This window comes from Phocoena sinus, chromosome 15, assembly GCF_008692025.1.
Source record: "Phocoena sinus isolate mPhoSin1 chromosome 15, mPhoSin1.pri, whole genome shotgun sequence".
In the NCBI taxonomy this organism is placed as follows: domain Eukaryota; kingdom Metazoa; phylum Chordata; class Mammalia; order Artiodactyla; family Phocoenidae; genus Phocoena; species Phocoena sinus.
In genome coordinates, this window is record NC_045777.1 from 39,662,085 (window position 1) to 39,686,821 (window position 24,737).

The 24,737-nt window shown below is 42.3% G+C and overlaps 1 protein-coding gene across 1 annotated transcript in view; it reads left to right on the top strand.

Moving 5' to 3' along the window:
* Positions 1-285: 285 nt before the first annotated feature.
* ISM1 (isthmin 1) overlaps positions 286-24,737 on the top strand; it is an 89,737-nt gene continuing 65,285 nt past the window's right edge. The window contains exon 1 of the mRNA XM_032607197.1: positions 286-494. Within this exon, the coding sequence (XP_032463088.1) occupies positions 363-494 (132 nt within the window). The 5' untranslated portion in view covers positions 286-362. The remainder of the gene's footprint in view (positions 495-24,737) is intronic.

Sequence of the window (24,737 nt, forward strand, 5' to 3'; positions counted from 1 at the left end):
CGCCCCCGCTGCCCCCTGCACGCAGGGTGGTCCCCGGCCCGGCCCGGGCCCCTGGCGGCCCGTCGTCCCCGCCGCCGCCGCCGCCGCCGCCGCCGCCGGGGAGCGCCGGGGTTTGCTCCGCAGCCAGTTTGGACGCCCCCGGCCCCGCCGTGGCTCCGCCGTGGTGCGGCGGCGGCGGCGGCTCCTGCTCCCCCGGCCCGGCGCGCCCCGCCGCGCCCAGGGCCAGCCCCGCGGGCTCGGGGAGCGGGGCCCCGGCTGGGGCCGAGGCGGGAGCCGCGCCGCCGGGCTCCCGGGCTCCGACTCCTCCTCCCCCGCCGCCGCCGCCCGCCGCGCCGGGTCCTAAAGCCGCGCGCCTCAGGAGGATGGTACGCCTGGCGGCCGAGCTGCTGCTGCTGCTGGGGCTGCTGCTGCTCACGCTGCACATCACGGTGCTGCGCGGTTCGGGAGCCGCCGACGGGCCGACCGCGGCCAACGCCAGCCGGACGCAGCTGCAGGTGAGTGCGCTGCCGGAGAGGGGCGCGCGTGGCAGCGGGGAGCCGGGTGGCGGGGAGCTGACCTAGCTAGCACCTGACGGTAGCGAGGAGGCGGGTCCCCGCCCCACCGAAGAGCATCTGTTTTGGCAGCAGTTTTGCCGGGGCCACAGATCTCCGGCTGAGGCGGAGCGGGGTACGTGCCTGGAGCCTGGACCGCTTTGGAGGTCTGGCAGGCACGCTCCTCCAGGTCGTCTGTCACCAGGTACCTGAGGGTGCTAGCTTGAGATGGGCGGAGGAAGTGTGGAGTATGTCTGCGTTTGCTTTGGGGTGCTGCCACTCTTTGGTTACCCTTTAGAGACTGAGTAACGTTACTCTGGGAGGAGGGGGGAGCGGAAAGAGACTTTAGGATAAATCCCCAAACTGGGTTTGGGAGGAAGAACCCCAGTGAATCTGACCCCTCAGAAAGCTACGCAAAGATCAGCAAATAATTTCCCCGAAAAGAATGGCCAGACATCCCCTGTTCGCCCACGTGGTCCCCATGCCTCCCTTATACCTCCCCAGCCGGGCGGAGGGCGTGGAGTCAAGCCACCGGTTGTACTTTGGTCCGGCGTTACCTGGGGCTTTTAAACTTACAGCAAAGACTTCTTCCAGCGTTCTGCCCCTGTTGAAGGTCTCCTTAGGAATGGAATTCTGATGGTCTGTGCAGCTCCAAGGCAGGGGAGGGGGTCGCAACTGGGGAGGGGTAGTGGGCGTCATACACAAGAGGAATTCTCTGGTTTCCAAATAAAGGATTGTCCAGGTAGGGATTTCCTGCCATTGTCTTGGGAAGAAGCGCCTTTCCTTGGCTCTATCAGACGTGTGACAACTGTCAATTTGGGGCATGGGTAGAAGTCAGCAGGGATTTTCCCAGGAAGCAGCGGGAATTCTCTCCTAAAATCTCCTCCTCAAACAAGCCCCTCTAAAACTCTTTATGTCGAGATAAGCATTATTCATTGTTCCCAAAGGGCTTTAAGACCATTGCCCCTATTAGTTCATTTCTCACATCTTTATGTAATTTGTTGCCTGAAAACCCTACTGGTGTAGAGAGAAGGAATTCACTTGAACACTTCCACAGTGCTCACCATGTGCTAGTTTTAAGTGCTTTACAGAACTTAACCGATTTAATGATGTACTATGCTGTTAATATCCTCCCCTGATAGATGCAAAAACTGAGGTACAGAGGTTAAGAAACTTGCAAGGTTTACACATTCCAAACTCTTGATTAGTTACACCATGTTTTCTCTCTGCCAGGATGTTATATAGACTAAAGCAAGGTGATCCTTACACACAAATGCAAAACCAGGAATGAAAAAGTAGGCACCCCAGAGCCTAAAGTTCTTTTAAATTGGGAACATTTCCGAAAATGTCCTAACTTTATGAGGCCCTCTTCTCTTCTCCTGTGGGCAAACAGGTACAGTGACAGCCTGACAGGATTCCTTTGGGGAAATTGAAGACACCCCATTCTGTAGATGGTGGTACACCGACCCACTCTAACACTGTAAGAACAATTCCTAATATCTTCAAGATTTCTGGAAGTCACATTTTATACATGATGCTTTCTTTCCTCGTGGACTCATGAAAAGCTGTAAAAATGATGTTCTATGGAAAAGTAAATTTGGCAGATTCCTTTATGAGGTGTTTGCTATCATTAGAATAACCTAGGCTTGGCCTTTTCTGTTTGACTGGTAAGGTGATGAGAGAAGCAGCTGGTGGAAGTGGCAACTGCAAAGGGGAAGTGGATTAAATTCTCAAAAAAGCGTGTGGCTGAAGAACTGTCCCAAGAGGGCAGAAGAAATGAGGGATTTAGAAAGAGTAACGCTCCCAGGAGTATCTTGGGTCCCAAGTAGCTGCTAATCCATCAGCTTTCAGCTTGTTTTGTAATCGTGTTTGGTTATTCTGTCCACTCAATGAACTTATTCAGGCAGAATGATGAGTTTAACAGTTTAGTTCATAGTTTTACTCTCTTTTGTAATTTGTTATTATAAAAGTTTTATATTCTTCCTGACTAAAGTTATTTCTTTGGCCCTCTGACGCTCCAAACGTATTATGATTCAAATGGAGAGAATATATTCCTTCAAGTGAGGAGGTCTGCAAAAGACATTTATTAGTTTATCATTTTCAGGGCCCAGGATGTGAATTAGCTAGTAGCAGGTGTATTTGAAAACAAAATTGTGGGTGCCATATTCTTTCTGTTTACCAGTCATGTTTAACCTATCTTTTTTTTTTTTTTTTTTTCCGCTTCATTGGGTCTTTGTTGCGGTGCGCAGGCTTCTCATTGTGGTGGCTTCTCTTGTGGAGCGTGGGCTCTAGGTGCATGGGCTTCAGTAGTTGTGGTGCTCAGGCTCAGTAGTTGTGGCCCACGGGCTCGAGAGCACAGGCTCAGTAGTTGTGGCACCCGGGCTTAGTTGCTCCGCGACATGTGGGATTTTCCCGGACCAGGGATTGAACCCGTGTCCCCTGCATTGGCAGGTGGATTCTTAACCACTGCGCCACCAGGGAAGTCATAACCTATCTTAACTAACTACATTTAAACTTAAGTTTGCTGCCTCTGGGTTATCTTAAGCTGCTAAAATCATTCTTTGTAACCGGAAAGTTCATCAATCCTTATATTACATCATTTGTGCTGTTATCTCTGCTTAAAATATTCTGAAATATGAGGTTGGAGTCAGAAATACACAATGGTAGCTTTCTTTTCCCAAATTGTAGTATATTTGGGAACATTTAAAAGAGAATGCACCTTTATTAGAGATCTGGCATATCAAGGGCACCCAACAGTAAGAATAACAATAGTAGCTAAGATTTGTCAAGTGCCTTTTATGTGTCAGACACTGTTCTTAGCACTTTTCATATATTTTCTTTTTAAATCCTCACAAAAATCTCGTGAATTAGGCATTATCGTTATCCCTGTTTCAAATGAAAAAACTGAGGTTGGGTAACTTGCCCACAGCTGCAGAGCCAGAAGCTGCTTAATTTGTTGTTATTTTATAAGTTTAAAAATCTTTGAAGAATATTTGTATTCCAAGTTCTTGAGAAAGTCATCCTGCTGGCTATAAAAGAGAAAAAGTCTTTTAAGAATTTACATTTTCTTTCTTTCTTTTTTTTTTTTCAGGGCTTAGGTTTTGGGGGGTTTATTTATTTATTTATTTTTATTTTTGGCTGTATTGGATCTTTGTTGCTGTACTTGGGCTTTCTCTAGTTGCGGCGAGTGGGGGCTTCTCATTTGCGGTGGCTTCTCTTGTTGTGGCGCACGAGCTCTAGGTGAGCGGACTTTAGTAGTTGTGGCTCGCAGGCTCGAGAACGCAGCCTCAGTAGTTGTGGCGCCCGGGCTTAGTTGCTGGGTGGCATGTGGGATCTTCCCGGACCAGGCCTCAAACCCGTGTCCCCTGTGTTGGCAGGCGGATTCTAACCACTGCACCACCAGGGAAGTCCCTAACAATTTACATTTTCAAACACATCTTGACAGTCTTATTGTGTCAAATATGAGCATATCTATCTATCTATCTATCTAAATTATATATACATACATAAACACACATATATAAACATGATCTAACATGATTTTTTTGGTAGTTTCAACATAGTAGGAGATATGTTTTTTGACTCTGTAAGTGACTGTCCCTGTACTCTTAGGTATACTGTTATGAGGTGGTAGTAAAATGCTTTGAACACACTATTTCTAGTGGTTATGTGGCTCATAAAAATAATAAATAATGATGTTAGTCTTTGTACTGTTTTCAGTATTTTAAAACATCTAATAAGAAATTTTACAGTGGTCTGCAACAGCTGTATAAAAATGCACAGAAAAATCAACTTTTTTCACTTTTGAATGAAATCTTATCTCCTCTGGTGTCATGTTGATCAGATACTCAGCTTAGTTCTTTCATATGTCTTTAATTGATAATAGTAAGAAAACAAATATATATATATTAAAAAAGCAGTCTGGAAGACAGAATATCCCAAAATATAGAACCACAGGCAATGGTAAGAATAATGATAATAATAGTATCCCTTTTACTTGAAATTCAAATGAGTGTCTCTCTACTAAATCTCAGAATCAGAAGCATGAATTTCTACAGATTTTACATAGCAAAGCTAGAACTCATTAAAACAATGAGATTTAAGGAAGTGTTAGAAATCATCACATTGATCATTTTTACAATAACATTAAAGCAAACCAAACTCTGAAATGTAACTAAATGTCTTCGTTCTCTAATTCCTAACTACCATCTTTATCAGTACATTCCTCCTTCATCCCTCTACTTGCCTTCAACAAAACTGCTCAGCATCTTGTACTCACTGCTTCAGACTCACAAGTTGATCTGAGCTATATTAATAACAGTAAAAGCAAAAGCAACATTTATTTGTACTTAATGCTACTGAGTTTCCTTACAATGACCCTATGAGATAGATAGTATTTATATACCCATTTCACAGATGATGAAATTGAGACCTGGAGAGATTTGAGTAACTTGCCCAAGGCCACACAACCAAGGTTGGCAGGGCCAGGATTCAGACCCAGCGAGGCAGGAATTCTTGTTCCAGTTCATCAACAAGATGCCTCCAGCTCTGATACAAGTCAACAGCCATTGTGTTTCTCGTTTCATGACTTGCCTTGCCCATTTTCCAGGCAGGCTGTCTGCTTTTATCTCAGGTATTCTTTATAAATTATGAGTAACTGTCCCACTTAGCTATTGCTATATAACAAACCATCCCAAAGCACAGTGGCTTAAAACAATCACATTTTATTTGCTCATGACTTTATGTGTTAGCAGTTTACCCTGGGCTCAGCTGGGTGGTTCTTCTGCTGATCTTGCTTAGGTTTATTCATGTGGCTATAGCTTTCTGTTGGCTTGACGTGGGCTAGATGGTCTAAAAGGGCCTCACTCCAGACACTATAAAACTCTTAGAGGAAAATATAGGCAGAACACTCTAGGACATAAATCACAGCAAGATCCTTTTTGAACCACCTCCTAGAGAAATGGAAATAAAAACAAAAATACACAAATGGGACCTAATGAAACTTAAAAGCTTTTGCACAGCAAAGGAAACTGTAAACAAGATGAAAAGACAACCCTCAGAATGGGAGAAAATATTTGCAAATGAAGTAACTGACAAAGGATTAATTTTCAAAATTTACAAGCAGCTCATGCAGCTCAATATCAAAAAAAACCAAACAACCCAATCCAAAAATGGGCAGAAGACCTAAATAGACATTTCTCCAAAGAAGACATACAGATTGCCAACAAATACATGAAAGGATGCTCAACACCACTAATCATTAGAGAAATGCAAATCAAAACTACAATGAGATATCATCTCACACCAGTCAGAATGGCCATCATAAAAAATCTACAAACAATAAATGCTGGAGAGGGTGTGGAGAAAACGGAATCCTCATGCACTGTTGGTGGGAATGTAAATTGACACAGCCACTATGGAGAACAGGATGGAGGTTCCTTAAAAAACTAAAAATAGAACTAACATATGACCCAGCAAACCTGGGCATATGCTCTGAGAAAACCATAACTCAAAAAGAGATATGTACCACAATGTTCATTGCAGCACTATTTACAATAGCCAGGACATGGAATCAACCTAAGTGTTCATTGACAGATGAATGGATAAAGAAGATGTGGCACATATATACAATGGAATATTACTCAGCCATAAAAAGGAATGAACTTGAGTTATTTGTAGTAAAGTGGATGGACCTAGAGTCTGTCCTACAGAGTGAAGTAAGTCAGAAAGAGAAAAACAAATACCGTATGCTAACACATATATATGGATCTAAAAAAAAAATGGTTCTGACAAACCTAGGGGCAGGACAGGAATAAAGACACAGACGTAGAGAATGCACTTGAGGACAAGGGGAGGGGGAAGGGTAAGCTGGGACGAAGTGAGAGTGGCATGGACATATATACACTACCAATTGTAAAATAGATAGCTAGTGGGAAGCAGCCACATAGCACAGGGAGATCAGCTCGGTGCTTTGTGACCACCTAGAGGGGTGGGATAGGGAGGGGAGGGGGAGATGCAAGAGGAAGGAGATATGGGGATATATGTATATGTACAGCTGATTCACTTTGTTATAAAGCAGAAACTAACTCACCATTGTAAAGCAATTATACTCCAATAAAGATATTAAAAAAATAAAAGGGCCTCACTCATATGTTTGATGGTTGGTGCTGGCTGTCACCTATGCTCTCTCTTCATCCTCAAGGAAGTTATTCCACATGTCTTTACATGGTGGACTCAGAGCAGCAAGAGAGTAAATCAGAAATTGCAAGGTCTCTTGATGAACTTGTACAACTTCAGCCACATTCTACTGGCCAAACATAACACTTGGTCATCTCAGATTCTAGGGGACCAGAAATAGACTCCTCTTGATGGGAGGACCAGCAAAATAACATTGCAAAAGAGTGTGTATTCACCGATGGGAGGAGTCATTGTGGCTGTCTGCAAAATAGCTACCATATTGACCTTTTATCTCATATACTTTGCAAATGTTGAACCAATCTTTCACTCATTTTTTAATTGTTTATGCTACTTTTGGCCATGCACAAACTTTCCACTCTAAATATAATCAAATCTGAATCATTTCCATTATGACTTTTTGTTTTCTTGCCTTACTTGAGAAAGGGTTACTCAAATAAGGATTGTCAAAATCTTTAAATATATTTTGTTCTAACAGTTTTATAGTGTTTTTATTGTTGTTTAGAACTACAATCTACTTTGAAGTTATTTGTGGGTTTTAGGTTTAAGATAAAGATATAACTTTGTTTTTTTGTTTTTTTTTGTTTTTTTTTTTTTTTTGCGGTACACAGGCCTCTCACCGCTGTGGCCTCGCCCGTTGCGGAGCACAGGCTCCGGACGCGCAGGCTCAGCGGCCATGGCTCACGGGCCCAGCCACTCCGCGGCATGTGGGATCTTCCCGTACCGGGGCACGAACCCGTGTCCCCTGCATCGGCAGGCGGACTCTCAACCACTGCGCCACCAGGGAAGCCCATAACTTTGTTTTTTGTCCAAGTGAGTAGCCACTTCTCCTATCGTATTTGGTAAATACTCCATTCTATATTTGTTGGTACAAAATACCAGTTTTATCACATGTTAAAATTTTCACATATATGTTAGTCTATTTCTTTACCTTCATTTTTCTATTCATGTACAAACACCACACTTTTATTTCATGTAGCTTCACAGTATTTTTTAATAGGGCAAATGCCCTGTCATTAACATTCTTTTTCTTTTTTCTTAAGTATTAAAAAACATGTATTCTTGAACAGTGATTTGGATGGAAGTAGTATTCTGAGAAACTTTTTTTTTTTTAGGATAATGAAGCTATTTTAGTATTATTTAAAATAAGAACAACCTTTAAACCGTATGAAGTGGGCAATAGGGGAGAAGCACGCCTTCCTGAGAAGGGTCCTCCGAAAAGGGTCTTCTCAGGGGCAAAGGCAGCAAGCCGGGGTGGGCAGGAGGGAGTGCAGGCCTGGACGTCAGCGGTGCTTCCTCGGGGTGGGCTCTGCAGGTAAGAGAGGTGGCTCTGGGACTTGGCAGCTCCTGGCTGGAGTGGAGGGAGCTGGCCTGGCGGTCCGTGCCAGTGACTCAGGCAGGGGTAGGGCAGGAGTCAGCTGGGTAAAAGAAATGTGGGTTTGAGTGTCAGGAGGAGGTGGCCTTGGCTCTCAGGACTCAAGGGGGACGTCAGGCTGCAGGAGGCCCAGGCCCGGGAATGCTGATCCGCCCCCATCTCTCCAGCGAGGCTCTGTGACTGTGCCCCGGGCGGGTGGGGGGTTGGGGGGGCCTCACAGCAGGGTGGGCGGCAGACAGGGAAGGCTCAGGCAGGGCTGCTGTCAGGTCGGGGCTCAGTGTCCTCTTCTCGGAGGCGCTTGCAACCGGAGCAGATGCTTCTTCTCAGAGGCCCCGGCCTGGGCACAAAGACAGGGACCACTCCATTCCTCACCACGGGCCGGAAGGCCGACAGCCTGGGCTCGGGGCTCTCAGACCTGAGAGGCCCGTCGAGCCGCCTTTGTCCTTCCTCGCATCGGCTGAAGGCCCTCAGCGCGGTCTCCTTGGCACAGCGGTCCGGGGACTCCTGGCTGGGCGGACACGTGGACAAGCTGCTTAGGCTTTCAACGGGGGCGGTACGGATGTCCACCAGGCTCTGCGTGTGGCAGAAGAGGCAGGCGTTCCACTGGGACCTCATCGTGAAACCGTTGCCACATGGCTGGAAAACCCCAGCCCTGAGGGGGTACGGAGGGGTGGCCTGCTGGGAAGGCGCCTCCAGCCTTGGGGCACCGAGGACCCGCGGACCGGGTAGTACTTCCAGCTGCGCAGGGCGGCGGGGAGCGGCCGCCTGCTGCGGAACCAGAGCCCGTGATCCTGGTGGCGGCGGCGGTAGCACAGGATTTGGCACCCGTCCCGGCCCATCGGGAGGCAGGTGCTGCGGGCGGGCCCGGTCCATGGGAACCATGGGGACCAGCGCTTCCGGGCGTGGGCTGGCTACGTGGCCTTGGCTGTGCCCAGGTACATGCTCAGGTAGCTGCACATGCTCGCGGGTCAGCGGGGTCAGACCTTCGACGGGCTTTGGCTTCTGGGCGGCCCCGAAGTCTGTAGACAGGAAGCTTACGGCGCTGAGGCGACCGTTGGCATCAGGGTGTGGGACGGTTCGTGGGGCGTCGGAACCTCTGGGCACGAGGTCCTGCGTGCACTAGGCCGGGGCCTCACGGACTCACTTGGGGCCTCGCGGACCCACCCGGGGCCTCGCGGACCCGGGGCCTCCTGGACCCAGGGCCTCGCGGGGCACCCCTGTGTTCTGAGCACAGGGGATCCTTCAGCTCCCACTGCTGGCCCAGGCGCTTGGCTCTGGGTGGCGGGGGAGCCCTCCACATTTTGCCCTTGACATTTAAAGGGAGAAAATATAATAATTTGTACCAGATCCTGAAAATTGACTGAAGGGCACTCTCTTTCATTACTATAAAAATGAACAAAATGCACTTGAATGCTCCTTTAAGGAAAAAGAGCGAATTTACTTGTATTTCTACAGAGGCTGTGTGCTTCTTCTAGAATGGTTGTTAATGTCACTTTTTGTAATTTTATTCTTTTTTTTTTTAACATCTTTATTGGGGTATAATTGCTTTACAATGGTGTGTTAGTTTCTGCTTTATAACAAAGTGAATCAGTTATACATATACATATGTTCCCATATCTCTTCCCTCTTGCATCTCCCTCCCTCCCACCCACCCTATCCCACCCCTCCAGGCGGTCACAAAGCACCGAGCCGATATACCTGTGCCATGCGGCTGCTTCCCACTAGCTATCTACTTTACATTTGTTAGTGTATATATGTCCATGCCTCTCTCTCGCCCTGTCACAGCTCACCCTTCCCCCTCCCCATATCCTCAAGTCCGTTCTCCAGTAGGTCTGTGTCTTTATTCCTGTCTTACTCCTAGGTTCTTCATGACATTTTTTTCCCTTAAATTCCATACATATGTGTTAGCATACGGTATTTGTCTTTCTCTTTCTGACTTACTTCACTTTGTATGACAGACTCTAGGTCTATCCACCTCATTACAAATAGCTCAATTTCGTTCCTTTTTATGGCTGAGTAATATTCCATTGTATATATGTGCCACATCTTCTTTATCCATTCATCCGATGTTGGGCATTTAGGTTGTTTCCATCTCCGGGCTATTGTAAATAGAGCTGCAATGAATATTTTGGTACATGACTCTTTTTGAATTTTGGTTTACTCAGGGTATATGCCCAGTAGTGGGATTGCTGGGTCATATGGTAGTTCTATTTTTAGTTTTTTAAGGAACCTCCATACTGTTCTCCATAGTGGCTGAACCAATTCACATTCCCACCAGCAGTGCAGGAGTGTTCCCTTTTCTCTACACCCTCTCCAGCTTTTATTGTTTCTAGATTTTTTGATGATGGCCATTCTGACTGGTGTGAGATGATATCTCATTGTAGTTTTGATTTGCATTCCTCTAATGATTAATGATGTTGAGCATTCTTTCATGTGTTTGTTGGCAGTCTGTATATCTTCTTTGGAGAATTGTCCATTTAGGTCTTCTTCCCATTTTTGGATTGGGTTGTTTGTTTTTTTGTTATTGAGCTGCATGAGCTGCTTGTAAATTTTGGAAATTAATCCTTTGTCAGTTGCTTCATTTGCAAATACTTTCTCCCATTCTGAGGGTTGTCTTTTGGTCTTGTTTATGGTTTCCTTTGCTGTGCAAAAGCTTTTAAGTTTCATTAGGTCCCATTTGTGTATTTTTGTTTTTATTTCCTTTTCTCTAGGAGGTAGTTCAAAAAGGATCTTGCTGTGATTTATGTCCTAGAGTGTTCTGCCTATGTTTTCCTCTAAGAGTTTGATAGTTTCTGGCCTTACATTTAGGTCTTTAATCCATTTTGAGCTTATTTTTGTGTATGGTGTTAGGGAGTGATCTAATCTCATACTTTTACATGTACCTGTCCAGTTTTCCCAGCACCACTTATTGAAGAGGCTGTCCTTTCTCCACTGTACATTCCTGACACCTTTATCAAAGATAAGGTGTCCATATGTGCGTGGGTTTATCTCTGGGCTTTGTATCCTGTTCCATTGATCTTTCTGTTTTTGTTCTAGTACCATACTGTCTTGTTACTGTAGCTTTGTAGTATAGTCTGAAGTCAGGGAGCCTGATTCCTCCAGCTCCATTTTTCGTTCTCAAGATTGCTTTGGCTATTCGGGGTCTTTTGTGTTTCCATACAAATTGTGAAATTTTTTGTTCTAGTTCTGTGAAAAATGCCACTGGTAGTTTGATAGGGATTGCATTGAATCTATAGGTTGCTTTGGGTAGTAGAGTCATTTTCACAATGTTGATTCTTCCAATCCAAGAACATGGTATATCTCTCCATCTATTTGTATCATCTTTAATTTCTTTCATCAGTGTCTTATAATTTTCTGCATACAGGTCTTTTGTCTCCTTAGGTAGGTTTATTCCTAGATATTTTATTCTTTTTGTTGCAATGGTAAATGGGAGTGTTTTCTTGACTTCACTTTCAAATTTTTCATCATTAGTATACAGGAATGCCAGAGATTTCTGTGCATTAATTTTGTATCCTGCTACTTTACCAAATTCATTGATTAGCTCTAGTAGTTTTCTGGTAGCATCTTTAGGATTCTCTACGTATAGTATCATGTCATCTGCAAACAGTGACAGCTTTACTTCTTCTTTTCCGATTTGGATTCCTTTTATTTCCTTTTCTTCTCTGATTGCTGTGGCTAAAACTTCCAAAACTATGTTGAATAAGAGTGGTGACAGTGGGCAGCCTTGTCTTTTTCCTGATCTTAGTGGAAATGCTTTCAGTTTTTCACCATTGAGGATGATGTTGGCTGTGGGCTTGTCATATATGGCCTTTATTATGTTGAGGAAAGTTCCCTCTATGCCTACTTTCTGCAGGGTTTTTATCATAAATGGATGTTGAATTTTGTCAAAAGCTTTCTCTGCATCTATTTAGATGATCATATGGTTTTTCTCCTTCAATTTGTTAATATGGTTTATCACATTGATAGATTTGCGTATATTGAAGAATCCTTGCACTCCTGGAATAAATCCCACTTGATCATGGTGTATGATCCTTTTAATGTGCTGTTGGATTCTCTTTGCTAGTATTTTGTTGAGGATTTTTGCATCTATGTTCATCAGTGATATTGACATGTAGTTTTTCTTTGTGACATCCTTGTCTGGTTTTGGTATCAAGGTGATGGTGGCCTCGTAGAAGGAATTTGGGAGTGTTCCTCCCTCTGCTATATTTTGGAAGAGTTTGAGAAGGATAGGTGTTAGCTCTTCTCTAAATGTTTGATAGAATTCACCTGTGAAGCCAACTGGTCCTGGGCTTTTGTTTGTTGGAGGATTTTTAGTCACAGTTTCAATTTCAGTGCTTGTGATTGGTCTGTTCATATTTTCTATTTCTTCCTGATTCAGTCTTGGCAGGTTGTGCATTTCTAAGAATTTGTCCATTTCTTCCAGATTGTCCATTTTATTGGCATAGAGTTGCTTGTAGTATTCTCTCATGATCTTTTTTATTTCTGCAGTGTCAGTTGTTACTTCTCCTTTTTCATTTCTAATTCTATTGATTTGAGTCTTCTCCCTTTTTTTCTTGATGAGTCTGGCTAATGGTTTATCTATTTTGTTTATCTTCTCAAAGAACCATCTTTTAGTTTTATTTATCTTTGCTATTGTTTCCTTCATTTCTTTTTCACTTATTTCTGATCTGATTTTTGTGATTTCTTTCCTTCTGCTAACTTTGGGTTTTTTTGTTCTTCTTTCTCTAATTGCTTGAGGTGCAAGGTTAGGTTGTTTATTCGAGATGTTTCCTGCTTCTTAAGGTGGGCTTGTATTGCTATAAACTTCCCTCTTAGAACTGCTTTTGCTGCATCCCATAGGTTTTGGGTTGTTGTGTCTCCATTGTCATTTGTTTCTAGGTATTTTTTAATTTCCTCTTTGATTTCTTCAGCGATCACTTCGTTATTAAGTAGTGTATTGTTTAGCCTCCATGTGTTTGTATTTTTTACAGATCTTTTCCTGTAATTGATATCTAGTCTCATGGCATTGTGGTCGGAAAAGATACACGATACAATTTCAATTTTCTTAAATTTACCAAGGCTTGATTTGATCCAAGTTGTGATCTATCCTGGAGAATGTTCCATGAGCACTAGAGAAAAATGTGTATTCTGTTGTTTTTGGATGGAATGTCCTATAAATATCAATTAAGTCTATCTTGTTTAATGTATCATTTAAAGCTTGTGTTTCCTTATTTACTTCCATTTTGGGGGATCTGTCCATTGGTGAAAGTGGGGTGTTAAAGTCCCCTACTATGAATGTGTTACTGTCAATTTCCCCTTTTATGGCTGTTAGCATTTGCCTTATGTATTGAGGTACTCCTATGTTGGGTGCATAAATATTTACAATTGTTATATCTTCTTCTTGGATTGATCTGTTGATCATTATGTAGTGTCCTTCTTTGTCTCTTCTAATAGTCTTTATTTTAAAGTCTATTTTGTCTGATATGAGAATTGCTACTCCAGCTTTCTTTTGGTTTCCGTTTGTGTGGAATATCTTTTTCCATCCCCTTACTTTCAGTCTGTATGTGTCTCTAGGTCTGAAGTGGGTCTCTTGTAGACAGCATATATATGGGTCTTGTTTTTGTATCCATTCAGCCAATCTGTGTCTTTTGGTGGGAGCATTTAATCCATTTACATTTAAGGTAATTATCGATATGTATGTTCCTATTCCCATTTTCTAAATTGTTTTGGGTTCATTATTATAGGTCTTTTCCTTCTCTTGTGTTTCTTGTCTAGAGAAGCTCCTTTAGCATTTGTTGTAAAGCTGGTTTGGTGGTGCTGAACTCTCTCAGCTTTTGCTTGTCTGTAAAACTTTTAATTTCTCCATCAAATCTGAATGAGATCCTTGCTGGGTAGAGTAATCTTGGTTGCAGGTTTTTCTCCTTCATCGCTTTCAGTATGTCTTGCCATTCCCTTCTGGCTTGCAGAGCTTCTGCTGAAAGATCAGCTGTTAACCTTATGGGGATTCCCTTGTGTGGTATTTGTTGTTTTTCCCTTGCTGCTTTTAATATGCTTTCTTTGTATTTAATTTTTGACAGTTTGGTTAATATGTGTCTTGGCGTATTTCTCCTTGGATTTATCCTGTATGGGACTCTCTGTGCTTCCTGGCCTCTATTAACTATTTCCTTTCCCATATTAGGGAAGTTTTCAACTATAATCTCTTCAAATATTTTCTCAGTCCCTTTCTTTTTCTCTTCTTCTTCTGGAACCCCTATAATTCGAATGTTGGTGCATTTAATGTTGTCCCAGAGGTCTCTGAGACTGTCCTCAGTTCTTTTCATTCTTTTTTCTTTATTCTGCTCTGCAGTAGTTATTTCCACTATTTTATCTTCCAGGTCACTTATCCGTTCTTCTGCCTCAGTTATTCTGCTATTGATCCCATCTAGAGTATTTTTAATTTCATTTATTGTGTTGTTCATCATTGCTTGTTTCATCTTTATTTCTTCTAGGTCCTTGTTAAATGTTTCTTGCATTTCGTCCATTCTATTTCCAAGATTTTGGATCATCTTTACTATCATTATTCTGAATTCTTTTTCAGGTAGACTGCCTATTTCCTCTTCATTTGTTAGGTCTGGTGCATTTTTATCTTGCTCCTTCATCTGCTGTGTTTTTTTCTGTCTTCTCATTTTGCTTATCTTACTGTGTTTGGGGTCTCCTTTTTGCAGGCTTCAGGTTCGTATTTCCGTTTTTTTTGGTGTCTGTAACCAGTGGCTAAGGTTGGTTCAGTGGGTTGTGTAGGCTTCCTGGTGGAGGGGACTAGTGCCTGTGTTGTGCTGGATGAGGCTGGATCTTGTCTCTCTAGTGGGCAGGTCCACGTCTGGTGGTGTGTTTTGGGGTGTCTGTGGACTTATTACGATTTTAGGCAGCCTCTCTGCTAATGGGTGGGGTTGTGTTCCTGTTTTGCTAGTTGTTTGGCATAGGCTGTCCAGCACTGTAGCTTGCTGGTTGTTGAGTGAAGCTGGGTGCTGGTGTTAAGATGTAGGTCTCTGGGAGATTTTCGCCGTTTGATATTATGTGGAGCTGGGAGGTCTCTTGTTGACCAGTGTCCTGAAGTTGGCTCTCCCACCTCAGAGGCAGAGCCCTGACTCCTGGCTGGAGCACCAAGAGCCTTTCATCCACATGGCTCAGAATAAAAGGGAGAAAAAGTAGAGAGAATTAGTAGAAGTAGGAAGAAAGAAAGAAAGGAGGGAAGGAAGGAAGAAAGTAAGAAGAAAAGAAGGAAAGAAGGCAAGAAGGAAAGAAAGGAGGGAGGGAGGGAGGAAGGAAGGAAGGAGGGAAGGAAGGAAAAAAGACAGAAAGAAAGAAGATACAGTAAAATAAAATAAAGAATAATAAAGTTATTGAATTAAAAAATAATTATTTAGGAAAAAAAGAAGGGACGGATAGAACCTTAGGACAAATGGTGGAAGCAAAGCTATACAGACAAAATCTTACAGAAGCAAACACATACACCCTTACAAAAAGAGGTAAAGGGGAAAAAATAATAAATCTTGCTCTCGAAGTCCACCTCCTCAATTTGGGATGATTCGTTGTCTATTCATGTATTCCACAGATGCAGGGTACATCAAGTTGATTGTGGAGCTTTAATCCGCTGCTTCTGAGGCTGCTGGGAGAGATTTCCCTTTCTCTTCTTTGTTCTCACAGCTCACAGGGGCTCAGCTTTGGATTTGGCCCTACCTCTGCGTGTAGGTCGCTGGAGGGCGTCTGTTTTTTGCTCAGACAGGACGGGGTTAAAGGAGCCGCTGATTCGGGGGCTCTGGGGCACTCAGGCCAGGGGGAGGGAGGGGTACGGCGTGTGCGGGGCGAGCCTGTGGTGGCAGAGGCCGGCGTGACGTTGCACCAGCCTGAGGCCCGACGTGCGTTCTCCCGGGGAAGTTGTCCCTGGATCCCGGGAACCTGGCAGTGGCGGGCTGCACAGGCTCCCCGGAAGAGGGGTGTGGATAGTGACCTGTGCTCGCACACAGGCCCCTTGGTGGTGGCAGCAGCAGCCTTAGCGTCTCCTGCCCGTCTCTGGGGTTCGCGCTTTTAGCCGCGCCTCGCGCCCATCTCTGGAGTTCCTTTAAGCAACGCTCTAAAACCCCTCTCCTCGCACACCAGGAGACAAAGTGGGAAGAAAAAGTCTCTTGCCTCTTCGGCAGGTGCAGACTTTTCCCCGGACTCCCACCCGCCTAGCCATGGTTTACTAACCCCTTCAGGCTGTGTTTAAGCCGCCAACCCCAGTCCTCTCCCTGGCTCCGACTGAAGCCCGAGGCTCAGCTCGCAGCCCCGCCCGCCCCGGCAGGTGAGCAGACAAGCCTCTCTGGCTGGTGAGTGCCGGTCAGCACCGATCCTCTGTGCGGTAATCTCCCCGCTTTGCCCTCCGCACCCCTGTTGCTGTGCTCTCCTCTGCGGCCCCGAAGCTCCCCCCTCCGCCTCCCGCAGTCTCAGCCTGCGAAGGGGCTTCCTAGTGTGTGGAAACCTTTCCTCCTTCACAGCTCCCTCCCACTGGTGCAGGTGTCGTCCCTATTCTTTTGTCTCTGTTTTTTCTTTTTTTCTTTTGCCCTACCCAGTTACGTGGGGAGTTTCTTGCCTTTTGGGAGGTCTGAGGTCTTCTGCCAGCATTCAGTAGGTGTTCTGTAGGAGTTGTTCCACGTGTAGATGTATTTCTGGTGTATCTGTGGGGAGGAAGATGATCTCCGTGTCTTACTCTTCCGCCATCGTCCCAGCACCCCTCAACATTCTTTTTCTTAGAAATTTTTATAAAATGTTTTCTTTCAAACAGACTTTAGAATTATTTTGTTTAAAAATTCATTGAGCTTTTAATAGGAATTGCTATATATATTGGGGGGGTAAGTTTAGAAGAATTGAGAATTTTATAATATTTAATCCTCTTATTAAGGACATGGTTAAGATATCTATTTCTTGAGTAAAGTTTTAGATTTTCTTCATCTTTTCACATTTCTTTTGACAAGCTCTTTTCTAGGTTTGATTGCTATTGTGAATTTTCTGTTTTATTTTCAGTTATATTCTCCAATTTGTTAGTTCCAGAATCCAGGAAAGCTATACTTAGCAGTATATGCTTACATTTTTCTTGGTGTGTACATGAGAACTAACAGTCTCCATTTCAGTAGTGATATCATTATAGTTCCATGGCATTAATTGAAAACCCTTCTTTTTGCACTTTAAATAATAAGAATTATCTGTTTCTTATAAGATTGTTAGAATTCACTCATTTTAGCTGTCTTGGGCTTGGTACCTCTTTGGTTGAGACCTCTGATTAATGTTCCATGTTATTTCATGGTCAGTAGCCTATTCAGATACTATAACTTTTCTCTAGTCATTTTTGATAATTTATATCTTCTCAGAAAATCATACATTCTACTGGAGTTTTACTTTATCAGTATAAAGTTTGTATGTAATACAAGCATATTTTAAAACTATTTCATGTCTGCATATTGTTTATGATGTACAGTCTTAAATCTCTTTATAATACCTGTCAGATCAAGATGGTTAATTATATTATGAAAACCCTTCAAATCTTGATTTATTTATTGTTTGCTTAATCTGCTGATTCCTCAAAAAACTTAATTGCATTCTGACACTACCATTGTGGGTTTGTTTGTTTCTCCTTATTATCCCCTTAATTTTCACTTTACTTGTTTAGAATCCATGGTGTTAGGACATAAAATGTCTTTTTTTGATGGTTATGTTTTTATCAAGGTGAAATTCCTTTATATATATCTTTTTATTGACATTTGTCTTGAACACATTTTTTGTTTGATAGTAATTTTGCATCTCCTGTTTATTTTTTTTCTCTTGCCATTAATTATGTGTCTTTTTCCAACCTTTATTTTCAACTTTTCTCTGCCTTTTTTGTTTGAATATCTCTCTTATTAATACCAATAGCCAAATTTTCTTTTGCCATGTAATAGGTCAATGAATATAACCCATTTATATTTATTGATTACTAATAGATTTGAAGGTGTATTTTCAATTTTATTTGGTGTTTTCAAATTTCCAATTTTCTTCATTTTGCCTCCCACCTTCCAATTTATTATCTCGTACTTTGGCAAGAGAGTTAGCCTATGTCTAAACTTCCTCATCTGTAAAATAGGTATACAAAGACTATTTCCCAGTGTTGTTGTACGGGTTAAAACACTGAATGCATGTAGGTGCTCTGTTAGAACTTGGCACTTAAACAATTAATAAATATTTAAATATTATTTACTTTGCTCATAACCCCTCAAGTTTGGAAATTGTTCTATTTCTCTAACTCTTAACATTTTAACAAACAGATTTGAACTTACACTTTTCTATCAATGCTGAGAGCCAGTCAGTATTTATAACGTAAACCTCCCCAAAACAAAATTCCAACATGCTTTTTCTTTCTCTTATCTCTATCTCTCAAATTTTAATCACATTATCTGAACATTTAGTGCTACATCATTCCTTCTTTGTTTCTTTTTTTCTTCCTTTTTTCTTTCATTCTTTTTCATTATATCTATCTTAGGAACAATTTCTTAGCAGTAGTATATTCTCCCAATAATTATTTAGACTTAACTATAAGATTGATTGATTGATTGATTGATTGATTTATCTGCTGCTGCTTCTGGAATCTCATATTCTCATCTTTTATTTTGCTAGAATACATTCTCAGTAAGTTCTCTCAGAAAGGTTTTATCAAAGGATGAGCTCTCTGAGATCCTAAATTTTTAAGCACACCTTTATTTACTTCTCACATTTAAATGCTAATTTGGCAGTTGGCTATGTTCTATCTTGTTTCCCCTTAGAATTTTGAAGATATAATGCATTTTTTTTTACACCGTCTCATGTTTCAGTGAAAAGTCTGATGATATTTCTTTGCAGGTGGTTTTTTTTTAAGTGGAAGACTTTAGGATTTTTCTCTTTATTCACAATGTTCAGAAATTTTATCTGTTTGTGTTTAGATTTAAGGCTTTAGTTGTTAGTCCTGTTCAGCACTTGGTGGACCCTTTCAATCTGAATCCTCAAGGTTGTCTTCAGCTTAAGAATATTTCTTCAGTAATTTCTTTGCTTATTTCCAATATCCTTGTCCTCTCCTTCTGGAACTCCTGTTAGACTTTGAAACTAATATTGGGATTTCAAGATCTATCAGTCTTCCATGTCTCAATTTTTTTCTCTTGTAGTTTTATCTCTTTGCATTTTTCTAATGTGTTTTATGTCGTACCTTAATCTTCCAGCTTTTGCCACCCTAGTGCTAGCTTTTTCACTCTTTATCAGTTTCCTGTCCTCATCCTTTTCACCCAGCTTCTATAGCTTCTTCTCTTTTCTTCCCTTCTTTTCTCTTCCTTTACCCCTCCCCCTCCTCTCCTCCTCTTCTTTTTTCTCTCTTTACATTTTTAAAGTTTTTTCATTATGAATAATTTACATACAATAAAATGAATGCATCTTAAAGATTCAGTTCCAGTTTTTCACAATTATATATACCTATGTAGCACCATCAAAATTAGAATATAGAACATCTCTATCATCCCAGAAAGTCTTCTAGTGCACTTTTGTATGCAATTTACTCCTCCCACAGGCAACCAGTCTCTGACTCCTATCACCATGGATTAGTTTGCCTCTTCTAAATCTTCATGTAGATGGAATCATACTGTGTGCATTTGTATGTGTGTGCATGTGTGTGTGTCTGGGCTTCTTTTTCTTAATGTAGTATTTTTGACATTCATTCACAGTGCTGTGTACATCAGCAGATTTCTCTTCTTTATTGTTGAGTGGTATTCCATTGTATGAGTATGCCACAATTTATTGATCCATTTCCCCATTGATGGACATTTGGGTTGTTTCTAATGGTTTGGATATTATAAATAAGATCATGTTAACTTTCTTGTACAAGCCTTTCTGTGGACATAGGTTTTTATTTCTTGTGAGTAAATACCTGCTAGTGAAACTGACACAGTCTCAGTTCTTTATATTATTATGGGAATTCCTCTAAAGAAACTCATGTTTTTGGTGATCTTTCTCTCACTTTCTCAGCTCTGTAATGTTTCACTTTCAATTGGTTACCGTTGGTTTCATATCTACCAGAAATCATTCCTTCTTCTGTAGATGTTCCCCTCTCAGCTTTCCACTTCTGTTGGGGATTTATTTTCACATTTCATCTCCTTTTCCAGCAGAATTTGTAGAAAGAAAAGAAGTAAACAAAAATGCTTAGTCTGCCACCTTGAACAGAAACACTATAATTTTATTCCTTCCTTTTATTTTCCTGTATACAAACCAGAAGAAATTTCCATTATTTGTGCAGCTGCTTCATTCATTCTTTTCCAGCCGTGTTCTAAAAGGCATTGATTTTTGAGGCCTGGGGACACCCTCAGAAGTCATGAGAACTGTCCATTCAGTAAAGAAGAATCTATTGTGGTTTTAAACCCTCCAAAGGAAAGAATCCCACTTGTACTGATTTGGCCAAAAAGTTCATTCGGGATTTCGGAAAAACCCGAGCAAACTTTTTGGCCAAGCCAGTACCTGTACAAGTACTTTTTAACAACCTTCAATGACAGAACATTTTTTTCTCTGATGTGTCCTTTAAATCTTTTATGATACATCTTAATTTCATGTTTGCTTTTTTTCTTCCCACTATTCATTCACTTTTCAAGAAACATCTCATGCAGGACTTGAAGATTATTATTTAATAGTTCCTCTGTCTTCTCCAGATTTAATTATCTCAGTTTTTTAATTTGTCTTCACTGATCTTATTTTACAACGTTTTAATGGTTTCTGTGGTCCTCTTATTTCTCTCTCATCTGAGAACATCTTTCTTCTGCAATCCTTGGCTCAAGATTTTATGATTTATAAAGAAAAGGATGGTGATGAAGCCCCTTTCTTCAGTGACAGCTAAGGGTGTCCCTCTGTCTATACTCATCCCCCAAAAGACAGAAGATTATTTAGGGAGTGGGAATGGGGTTGTCCATTTAATTCCTGGGATTGTATGCAACGATGTTAAAGAAATAGCAAGGGAGTGTGTTACTGAAAAAGTCTCATTCTGCATTTTGCTTAAACTTTGTCTGTACTCCTCTTCCATAAGAACTTCATAAGAAGCCCTGAACATAAAAGATATAAAGCCTAATTTCTTTCTTTCTGTGGTGTATCAGTGCAAAGGTTGGATGGGGCACAATGCTAATAAAATGAAGTCAACATGCTAGCGCCCAGTGTTCCCCTTGGGATTTATAAGCACTCACAGCCCACTCTAGTCACAGACTTGATAACAGAAACTTATGGCTCTTTACCTTCCCTACCCTCTTTCCCTTTCTCCTACCAGAGCTTCCTGGGGTCATCTCCCAAGTATACCACTTCCTCTTTGTCCCAGGGTTTGATTCTGGGAGAACCCAAACGAAAAAAAGCACTACTCAAACATTTGCCGTGGGCACATGGCCATTTCTCTAGGTAGTGATGACGTAGGAAAGGTACAGGGTGGAGTTTCCATGAGGCACCTGCTGCTTCTTGTCACTGTTAACAAAGCTGAAGTCTGTTAGACTCAGAAATGGATGTGCTGCAGCAGCAACAGAATCGGGTTATGCCATCTTCTCCCAGAGCAGCTGGGAAGAGAGGAATTCCAAAATTGTAGGAATGGGAAAGTTCAGGCCTAGGGAAAGCCTGAAAATTGCTGGTGTTTAGAGAGATGACTGTTGTTTTTCTCCTGAGAGCCTCGTCCGTCCCGTGCTTGTTTGCTATTTTAAGTGGGAGGATGAGCGATGATGGGAAGTCATCAGTGGTGTGTGAGACTGTCTTCTAACGCCTAAAAAAGGCAGAGGCTAGGGTGCTTTGATAAATGTAGCTTTGCATCAACTCCCCAGGCACAGACCAGCATGTGTCACTGGAAAGTTGTTTCTGTAAACTGAGTAGAAGTAAAAACAGTAGGTTAACTACCCCTTCTTCCTGTTGACCTGACCCATGCACATTTTAGTATACCAAGTCATCTCACAGAGAGCATTGTCTATGGCTGACATACCTCCATTAGAGAGCAACACCCCTGGGCCCCCTGAAAGGAACAGTGCTGCAGGGCCAATGGAATAGGAGAATTCCAGCTTCGAGTATGGGGCTCTGGGCTGCGAGACTCACAGTTTGGGACACCCTGATCCCCAGATGTGCACCAGAAGTGACCTGGAAAAAGGAAGGTCAACTGTGAATTCAAGAGGCTACTTCCTACTGGATACCTCATCTCTATTTTTAAAAATAACAAGGTGTGGCTAGAATCTATATGAAGGATACAGGGAGGCTAGAAATGATGTCATAGACCACCCAGATGTTACCTTACTCCCACCAGCATCCAGAGAGAGTATTCGTGCCAAAGCCAATGAGACAAATAAAACACATGCCTTGGCTCCCAGCCACCTCTTAGAGATAGCGATGGAGAGACAATGAGGGGGAAAATGTGTTATTATTTTTTAAAATACAGTTTTACTGAGGTGTAATTGATATACAATGAACTGTGCATATTTAAAGTGAATAGTCTGAGGAGTTGACACCTGTGAAACCATCACCACCATCAAGATGATGAATAAATCTACCATCTCCAAAAGCTTCCTTGTGCTCCTTGGGGATTTCTCCTTCATTTCCCATAAATCTCTACCACTGATCTGCCTTCTGTTTTTGCATTTCCTAGAGTTTTATGTAAGTAGACTCATACAGAATGTACAGTACAGTGAGCTCCTTTGCTCACCATAATAGCTTTGGGATTCATCCATGTTGTTCGGTGCGTAAGAGTTTGGTCCTTTTATTGCCAGTTATTGTTCCATTGTATGCACATACAATATACTTTTCCATTCACCCAATGAGGCACATTTAGGTTGTTTCCAACTTGGGCCTATTAAAATAAAGATGCTACCAACATTCGGGTATAAGTCCATGCATGAATATATGCTTTCATTTCTTTTGTGTGAATACTTAGGAGGAGAATGGCTGTTTGTATGTTTACCTTATTAAAAATTGTGGCAATCTTTTAAAGGTACTCACATAGCATGTTTAGGATCTACGACAACCAAAGACACTGTTAGAAAACTTGAGAGAATTTGGAAGTTGAGTCTCAGGATGATATCTTCCTACAGCTAATACATAGGTGTATAATCTATAATATATTATGAAACGCTGAAGGAAGCGGGGAGAAGATACTGTTTCCTTGGAAAGAATTCTCCTATCTTTTCAGGATTCTCCAAGTACAAAAGTCTCATGGGGCTCAATTCGCCAGGTGATCATGGTGCTAGTGGTGGTGATGGTGATGGTGGAAAGAAACGTAGTTGCTGGACTATGTTTGGAACCAGCTGGAAAAGTCTCCCAGCAGAAGACTCGGCTTCCTCTGTAAGCTGCTGTCTGATGTCCCAAGCCCTGCCTGACTGGAAATTAAGAAAACCAGAAATAGATTTTGTATCTCTCCTGCCTAGAGACACAATTACATTGTGACCTGGAAATCTGGTATTGGTTATGAGCCCAAAATTAATTGGAAGCCAGGTTTATTGCTGGGAACCTTCAAATTCCAGGAGGGGCAAAAATTACAAAGGGGAGACCTCATTAGGTGTTCCTAATCCTTAGCCCATGAAACAGGCTGCAGAAATGTTAACATGAGCTGACCTCCTGACCACACTAGATATGAGGAGAGATGATTATTAGAAACCCACAGAGGATTCTCACTGGAGGGCAAGAACTGTCCTTCCCTTACACTTAAGGTGGCTCATCCACTGCCCTGAGTTCACCAGTCGTGACCCACAGGTACACATGAGAAGCTCGGGGTGACTTCTCCGCACTTGCGCCCACGATGTGGTCCATAGAGTAGCAGCGGCAGCATCTCCTGGAAACTTGTCAGAAAATAAGAATCTCAGGCCTCACCCAGAATGACTGAATCAGGACCTGCAATTTAATCAGGGTCCCAGATGAAACATATACACAGGTTAAGAAGCACTGGTTGAGATGCATGCTTTTCTTGCAAGTTACAAGTCCCAGAAAGCGCTCAGTACAGATCAGGTATTATTTAGCTATTATCCAATTATGCTTCACAACAAACTATCCCAAAACTCAGTGGCCTGTAACAAGAAACACATATTCTCATGCTTGTGGGTCTATGGGTGGCTGGGGTTCAGTAGATCTAGGCGGGCTGGGTTCCAGGCTGAGGTTTGGGTCTGGGTTTCTTCCGCGCATCTCCCAGATTACTGCAACCAGCAGGCTACCTGTCCTGCATTTCTCTCACGGTGATGAAAAATCACAGAAAGGCAGAGGCAAACCCGATGGACAAGCACACCCCAGCCTTTGCTTGGGTCACACCTATTAGCATCCCATCAGCCAAAACTAGTCACAAGGCCCAATAAAGTGGCCAAAGGCATGGGCTTTGGATTTGTTTCAACTCAACATCTGCTTCTTATGTGTGTACCCTTAGGCAAAAGTCTCACACTTCTCTGGGCTTCTGTGTCCTATTCAGAAAAATGAGATAATGAAAGTTATATCCCTGGGAGTTTATAATGTAAGGACCATCCTTGGTGCATAGGAATGGTTTAACTCATGGATGCTGGTATTACAGAGCAGTAAAACGTTGGACAAGTCACTTCAACTCTTTGCATTTCATTTTCCTTATCTGAAAATAGACATCCTAAAAAAATAAAATTAAAAGAGACATCCTA